Here is an 8805-nt window from a genome sequence, read left to right on the forward strand (position 1 = left end):
TTTTTTTTTTTTTTTTTAACCACTGAGTCAGCTGGGAAGACCCTTTTGAAACTGAAAAAGCTGCCAGAAGCACCTAGGAGGAAGCTGCACTTGGGTCCAAAACCAATGTAGTTTCAAGTCCACGTGGACATACAAACTACATTTCTTTTGAGCAGGTACAGGAGGGAGAAGGGAGTTACATTTTTTTTTTTTTTTAAGAGCTCAAGTCTTACTAAAACCAGCTTTGAAAGGTTTTAAGACTTTACTACGATCCACGTATTTTACAATGAAGCAGAGAATGACAATATCCAACATGCACTTTTAAACCCAAGTTCACTGGAATGGCAACTGAAAAATGCTCCGTTCACAAGGATCGGATTTTGACACAAAGGGAACGAAGATGTATACATTCAGGGGAACATCTTAAGTAACCATTTATAATCTCAGCTGATGTTATTTTACTTGAGAGTAGAACACATGGAATAATATATTAGGAAATAAATCTTGTTAACCAGCCCTAGTTTCTCAGCCTTGGCACTACTGACATTCTATGCCAGGTAGTTCTTTGCTGTGGGGCTGTCCTGTGCACTGTTGGGGGGTTCAGCAGCATCCCTCACCTCTACCCAGTAGATGCCAGGGGTCCCTACCCTCTGTCACGACAACCAAAATTGTCCCTAGACATTGCCCGATGTCCCCACCGGAGAACCACTATACTAAACCAAAACAGGATTCTAGCTGTTTACAGCAAAGGCAGTTATCTGGAAATAAATTAGCTTCCCTGGAAATAGGCTGACGTGTTGTCCCTTCCACATAGTTAGCACTTAGAACTGAAGAGGCGGTGGTAGGGCTTTCCCTTTTCTGAACACGAGGTCAGGTAACTGAGAGCAAGGGAATCTTCTGTGTGTACATCACGGGTCAGATAACTGAGAGCAAGGGAATCTTCTGTGTGTACATCACGGGTCAGATAACTGAGAGCAAGGGAATCTTCTGTGTGTACATCACTGGTGCTCCCTCAGCAGTCAGACTTCCAACTTCCTGAGTAAGGGAGACATGGGACCAGACCACCACAGTCCCTGATCATTCCAGAAAGCGAGTAACTTTTATGTTTAGGAAGACGCATATTTTCCAAGTCCTGGAGACTGTTCTGTCTTGTACAAACATATCTTCCAAAAACTCGCAACATCGCATGCTAAGGCAGACTTCCTTATAAGAGGATCTGCATGCCATGTGGACAGGTCACACACCCAATCCAGTTCCTTTTTTATCGTATCTTTTTCAGACGGGGCCTGGAAATCAACCAGGAGAACCAAGGGGCCCTCCAAGGCCCAACAATCCAATGTTCTTGGAAAACTTGGCTCAGCCTGTGGCCAAGAATGCTGCTGCAACCAAGATGTCCTCAAGTAAACTGTCTGCCGTCAGCCCCGGCAGGCATCTCCCTTCCCTGTTTAGTTGAGTACTGATCACACTAGTGACCAAAGCCAAGAGGATGTGAGGGCCAATGCCTTCCCCAGGCAAAGGGAGCTGCCCCCCCTTACGAACCATTTCACAGAAGGCCCAGGAAACGAATCACTAGGCAAAGGGTCTCCCTGTGCAATGCCTTGCCCCAGAAACGCATGCGGCCTCTGAGGGGCCCGGGCTTCCGGGAGCAAGCCCAGGATGGGAGAGGAGCCGACACATGTCACTTTCCACATGCAAAGGATGACGGGCCCTGCGGGGCAGCCACTGTACAGACGAGCAGGTATAGCTTTGATCAGACACCTAAACACCCATCGGCCCAAATCCCCACATGTTCTTGTTTATTTCTAAGCAGACCCTGTTAAGCTGTGGGCACTTGGCTTGATTACTCCCTGGATCAAAGCTGAATTGAATTACACGGCAAGTTTCTTTTGCGACCGAGAGGCACGCACACAGGCCGACTCACTTTCCAGAAGCTGTCCACTTTGCCGTACACAAGTGACTGGTTCTGCCTCTTGATTTCGTTGATGTGGTGGATGTCGCTGGAGTTCAGGTGCTGCTCGACCACAAAGCCCAGGAAGCTGTTGTCTGGAGTGTGAGCTGGGGTGGAGAAGACGGGACATGGCAGTTAAAATTCAATCAGCAGGAACAAACACCAACCATTACCAATTTCACTCAAGCTGTCGCGAGCATAATTAAATGTTTTCATGTCACCTTGTTCTTTCTTTACCTGGGAGGGGGTTCAAGGGGGCGGTCTGCTCCCACCCAGCCCCAACTCCACCTTCACAGAGAACTAATTCTCTCCAGGATGGATGAACCCAAGCCCAACCCTGCTTTTCTCAGTGGAAAGTCCATCTGTTTAAAAACCATTCAGCTGCGCCCTCCCCTCCATCCTGTTTCCTCAGCACGAAGACACTGGCTCCCAAAAGAAATGCCCTCATCCAGGTTACACCAACTAGCGGCTGGAAATCTGAAGGGAGCAGGGCTGAGCCCACGCTCCCCAACAGGGTCAGCAGACCCTGCACGCTCTCCTCCGACTCCAGCTGTGCTCACCGTCCAGTGAACCGGGCAACGTCACCCCCACTCTGCACTGCCTCTAAGAATCATTCACTAATGAAAGATGTAATTCTGCATGGATGGATGGAACGAAGACAGAATAAAAGGTGAAGCTCACTGGGATGTGAACCACTTCTGAAAAGTCAACCAACCTAAGAAACCACGTCTGATCTCCAAGACAGACAACTCTGGAGGAGAAAAGGCATGTTCCTCTGGATCATTCATCATTTGAGTTCTAAAACTTCTTTTTTTTTTTTTCATTTATTCATTCTTTTCTTTTTTGGGCCATGCTGCATGTGGGATAATCTTAGTTCCCCAACCAGGTATCAAACCCCTGCATTGGAAGTGCAGAGTCTTAACCACTGGACTGCTAGAGAAGTCCCTAAAACTTTTCTGTTTTAACACCTGACCAAGGGAGAAAGCAAGCCCAGACCCTCCGCAAACATTTCTCTCTCGTGTCCATAATTTTAAAAAGGAATTTCACCAGAAGGCAACCATCAGAAAAGAGCCTCTCTCGAGGAAACAGAAAGCCCTTCTCTCCTCTCCAAACATCTGGCCAGAGAACTCTGCAGACGATGACAATGCTGCAGAGGCCCCACCACAGGAAAAGCAACGACTTTGACCTGAACGGAATGAAAAATAACTTAAATGGAGAGAGACTGAATATTTAATAAAATCTACACAGCGATGCTCCCACCCTATTCATTCACAGGTGGGTGGCTGACAACCCACAACCGGAGGAGGAAGTTGATTCCCGTGTCTTGTTTCGGTTTTCTCAGGAGTCTCCCCGACAGGAAGAGGGCACAGAAGCCCTTTAAGATGCTTCAGGGACCTGAAGGCCCGGGTCCCCCTCAGGCACCCGCAAGAAGATGAACGAGGGAGCTGGGCAGAGAGCCCTGAGCCGTGGACGTGAACGAGCTGCATAAATACTTGTGATCACCATCCTGTCTCCCAGGCTGCTGCTTAATGGGGGTGACAGAATGAGGAGATAATAGGGTTGTGACTGGGGAGTTGTGTGCGGTCTGGCCAATCTGTTATTTCATTTCTGCGTTTTTGAACAAGTGCCCAGAGGCAATGGCAATGGCTGCAGTTGGCTGGAAAGTAAATTACTGAATAAATTCTACTGCCAACAAGAGGCAATGGTCGCTTTTTTACTTCTCCCCCTTTTGGAAGAGCTGGCGAGGAGGGGGTCTGACGGGGTTTAGGGGAGGGGCAGAGAGCCTGTGTGCATTTGAAATGCTGATAAGACAGTTTAAAAAAAAAATCTCTTTCTAAAACTTTTGATCCATGGTAGAAATTCTGAAATAGAATCTGATGCTTTAAATGTTGAAATTGTGGTTTTGTCTTCAGAAAATTTATGTGGTGACTAAAGCTCCATGCTTTAGTATTTGTTTCTGCAGTTCCGTTCTCTAGTCTCTCGGTGGGCCCGTTTTAAAATATGAGATAATCTAGCATCTAAAACACTTAACAGGTTAGAAAAATAGATCCTGTACTCAGGTGCTTTCAAAAAGAAAATGATCATCAAGACCCAAGAAGAAAAATAAATAGGTCTGTTTATATTAAAAAATATGCCTGTTTACATTTCTGCATCAAAGATTCCCCACAGCTTGAACAATAAGAGGGAGGGGAAGTAAACAATCTACTCAAAAAAACTTGTGGGGAATGGTGAGCTTTTACCATTTTATGACTGGTCATTTGGTATTAAACTTGGACACTGTATGAAGAAAGAATTACACATACAAGCTCTCCGCTTAAGTTTTCATCCACACACCTTACTTCAACTCTTTTCTTGTCCGCAGGTATAAACTTGGGGACTGACAACCTGCAGGAGCCATTTAAGCAGCTCAAGTGAGACTTAAGGAGAAATACGGTAGCACTTACAAACACACTGCCACATTTTATGAGCACCAGGCAGATCGGCCATGTCTCTTTCCAGGCCACACTGGACCTGTCCCGGGACACCGACAGTCTGCAACATGAGCAGATGCTCACCTGAGATCTGCCCAGCGGGGGACTTGGAAGTAATCACAGAGCAGGTATGCCTGGCCTCCAAGGAGCTGGGTGTCTGCCTGGTGAGAAGCCCTTCAAGAGCCCCCATCTGACACAAGCCTCCTTCCTGAAGCTGAGTATAGAAAACCACAAACCACAAGTGCAGGCTGGTGGATCTGCAAAGATCTTTCTGTGGAGATCTACCCTCAGGCCAAGCTTTGTTTTTTGCTTTGCCTTCAGAAGGGAACACAAACTTCAGCTGTGTTGGGAGGGCTTCAAAGGGAGGGTATTTACATTTCAAGGTAAATCAAAGAAATCCCATCATAAATGAGACACAGGAAATCCTGTACTTCTGGAAATCACTCCATCCCAGGAGGTAAACAAATGAGATTTAAAAAAAAATAGCTGACAATCTGAGCGCTTTATAGTGATCATTTCATTATATCTTCACAAAAACCTTGTAACATGTTTGTACAGATGAGAAAACAGAGAGAGAGTCACTTAAACTATCCAAGTTGACAAGCCAGGAAATGGCAACATTGGGATTCAGAGTCAGACCAGCTGTTCCCAGAATCCAACCTCCTTAAAGCACTTTAATACACAGCTTCAGACGCCAAGTATCTTATTTTCCGGACTCTGTGAACCATAACGGTAAACACGCAATACAGGAAAATAATCTTATAAGGCAGACTAGGATATACATGAAAGAACAATAAAGTATAAATATATATATGGAGTCTTCAGAATTGATGCTTTCTAATTGTGGTGCTGGAGAAGACTCTTGAGAGTCCCTTGGACTGCAGGATCAAACCAGTCCATCCTAAAGGAAATCAGTCCTGAATATTCATTGGAAGGACTGATGCTGAAGCTGAAACTCCAATACTTTGGCTACCTGATGCAAAGAGCTGACTTCCTAGGAAAGACCCTGATGCTGGGAAAGATTGAGGGCAAGAGGAGAAGGGAGTGACAGAGGATGAGATGACTGGATGGCATCACTGACTCAATGGATATGAACTTGAGCAAATTCTGGGAGAAAGCAAAGGACAGGGAAGCCTGGTGTGCTGCAGTCCATGGGGTTACAAAGAGTCAGACGTGATTTAGCAACTGAACAACAACAATACGGAGTCTTTCCTCAGTTTCTTGAGCAACTCATGTTATATGTGTATGGAACCAAGCTGATTTTTCCTATATGCAGCAACTGGAAGGGACATTGTTTCTGAGCTGACTGCTGCAATGATTTTTTTAAAGAATTACTGTTGGTTTGAAAAGTTAAAGTGTCACTCAGTCATATCCAACTCTTTGTGACCCCATGACTGTAGCCCACAAGGTTCCTCTGTCCATGGGATTCTCCAGGCAAGAATACTGGAGTGGGTTGCCATTCCCTTCCCCAGGGGATCTTCCTGACTTGCCACACATTTTAGAGGACTCTTTCTGCGAACCAATTTTATGTGCTAGGTATTGAGGAATTACAACATAAAGATGAGTTTCTGGCCTCATGAAGCTTACCAACTACTTAATAAAAGAGGGATAGATACACCATATTCACCAGGCAGTCATAATGGCCTCTTTGGAAATGCAATTCACAATTTTTATTAAGTCAAACTGAGCCTTCTTTCAATGGCATAAATTCTCCCAGGTCTGATTTTTCAAACAGTCAGTTCTAAACATCTCTAAGAAGTACAAAATCCATTCTAACAGATGCCTGCCAGCCTCTAACTGCAGCTGGCCCTGCAGCTTTGGGGACCCTCATGCCACCTGGTCACCAAGGGCAGAAACTGCAGAGCCAGCTGGCCTCCCTCTGCGGCCCCACGGCCAGTCACCAAGTCCAGGGGATGCCAGCTTCTGAAAACCCATCATCTCCTTCTCTCCTCTTCACCTACCTAGTTATGACCTCATCAAGTCCTGTCAAAACTTCAATAGACAAGTTTGTCTTTCCTTTAAATAGAAATATTCTCAGTGTATGACTTGTCTCAGACAATAGAGAATGATAGAAGGAAAGAAAGATGTCACCCATCAATTTTACCACCTAGAAATAACTACTATTAGGCTCCTTTTTTTCTAGACTCATGGAGCCTTTTTAATCCTCAAGCCAAAACTGGATCTTACTGTACCTATTCTTTTATGAAATTCTCTTTTCACTTACACAATGTGCCATGGGTATCTTTCTAGGGGTAATAACCACAGCTCATCACAGCTTGTTAAAGCAGCACAGTACTTCAGCACCTGGATTCTCCCATTAGATGGAATGCCCCTAGTTCTGGTCTGCCAGCATCGCTATGTGGAACTAACCGCCCTTCCCAACCAGCCATGCAATTCTGTTCCATTCCGATAGCCTGAACTGGTGCCAGTCCTGATCCCTTGTCTCCCCAGCTCCCCATGCCTCCAAGGATGGGCACTGGACCGAGAGGACTCTACCTGACCATGGCTCAGTTGAAAGATGGGTTGATAACCCAAGTTCCATCCATCACGGTTGCTCCATGATGAGTGGCAGCTACTTTTGGGGTCAACATCTTTCTGCTACAGTCACTGAGGGAGCAGGGCGGACATCCTGAGCCATAAATGCCATCTCTGTGTCCATGAGAGGACAGCCTGCCTGAGAATAACGCCAAGACAGAGAAATGCTAAGGCAAGATAGGTAGAGACTGACGAGAACCTCCAAGCCTGAATCCATCCAGCTCTGCCTAAAGCCAGTTTCCTCCCATCAGGAAGCTTCCACAGGCCTCTTATCCTTATCCATCAGAGGGCAGAAAGAACGAAAACCATAATCAGAGAAAACTAATCAAACTGATCATGTGGATCACAGCCTTATCTAAATCAATGAAACCATGAGTCATGCAGTGTAGGGCCACCCAAGTCGGATGAGTCATGGTGGAAAGTTCTGACAAAATGTGGTCCACTCGAGAAGGGAATGAAAAATCACTTAAGTTTTCTTGCCTTGAGAACCCCATGAACAGTATGAAAAGGCAAAAAGATATGACACTGAAAGACGAACTCCCCAGGTCGGCAGGTGCCCAATATGCTACTGAAGAAGAGGCTGAGCCAAAGCAAAAACAACGCCCAGCTGTGGATGTGACTGGTGATGGAAGTAAAGTCCAATGCTGTAAAGAACAATATTGCATAGGAACTTGGAATGTTAGGTCCATGAATCAAGGCAAATTGGAAGTGGTCAAACAGAAGATGCCAAGAGTGAACATCGACATTTTGGTATTCAGTGAACTAAAATGGACCAGAATGGGCAAATTTAATTCAGAGGATCATTACATTTACTATTGTGGACAAGAATTCCTTAGAAGAAATGGAGTAGACATCATAGTCAACAAAAGAGTCTGAAATGCAGTACTTGGGTGCAGTCTCAAAAATGACAGAATGATTTCTGTCCGTCTCCATGGCAAACCATTCAATATCACAGTAATCCAAGTTTATGCTCCAACCACTAATGCCAAAGAAGCTGAAGTTGAATGGTTCTATGAAGACCTACAAGACCTTCTAGAACTAACACCAAAAAAAAAAAAAAAAAATGTCCTTTTCATTATAGGGGACTGGAATGCAAAAGTAGGAAGTCAATAGATACCTGGAGTAATAGGCAAGCTTGGCCTTGGAGTACTAAAGGAAGCAGGGCAAAGGCTAACAGAGTTTTGCCAGAATACACTGGTCATAACAAACACCCTTTTCCAACAACACAAGAGACAACTCTACACATGGACATCACCAGATGGTCAATACCAAAATCAGACTGGTTATATTTTTGCAACTGAAGATGGAGAAGCTCTATACAGTCAGCAAAAACAAGACTGGGAGCTGACTGTCATTCAGATCATGAACTCCTTACTGGCAAATTCAGACTTAAATTGAAGAAACTAGGGAAAACCACTAGACCATTTAGGTATGACCTAAATCAAATCCCTTATGATTATACAGTGGAAGTGACGAATAGATTCAAGAGATTAGATCTGACAGACAGAATGCCTGAAGAACTATGGACAGAGGTTTGTAACACTGTATAGGAGGCAGTGATTCTAACCACCCCCAAGAAAAAGAAATGCAAAAAGGCAAAATGGTTGTCTGAGGAGGACTTACAAACAACTGAGAAAAGAAGACAAGAGAAAGGCAAAGGAAAAAACGAAAGATATTTCCAGCTGAAAGCAGAGTTCCAAAGAATAGGAAGGAGAGATAAGAAGGCCTTCCTCAGTGATCAATGCAAAGAAATAGAGGAAAACAACAGAATGGGAAAGTCTAGAGATCTCTTCAAGAAAATCAGAGACACCAAGGGTACATTTCACGCAAAGACAGGCACAATAAAGGACAGAAATGGTATGGACCTAACAG

The 8805-nt window shown here is 44.8% G+C and overlaps 1 protein-coding gene across 7 annotated transcripts in view; it reads right to left on the reverse strand.

Moving 5' to 3' along the window:
- Positions 1-8805, reverse strand: part of MGAT5 (alpha-1,6-mannosylglycoprotein 6-beta-N-acetylglucosaminyltransferase) — a 395868-nt gene that overhangs the window by 111340 nt on the left and 275723 nt on the right. For all 7 annotated transcript variants that reach the window (XM_043894629.1, XM_043894630.1, XM_043894627.1 and 4 more), the window contains one exon: positions 1901-2034. In XM_043894629.1, the coding sequence (XP_043750564.1) occupies positions 1901-2034 (134 nt within the window). The remainder of the gene's footprint in view (positions 1-1900; positions 2035-8805) is intronic.

This window comes from Cervus elaphus, chromosome 33, assembly GCF_910594005.1.
Source record: "Cervus elaphus chromosome 33, mCerEla1.1, whole genome shotgun sequence".
In the NCBI taxonomy this organism is placed as follows: domain Eukaryota; kingdom Metazoa; phylum Chordata; class Mammalia; order Artiodactyla; family Cervidae; genus Cervus; species Cervus elaphus.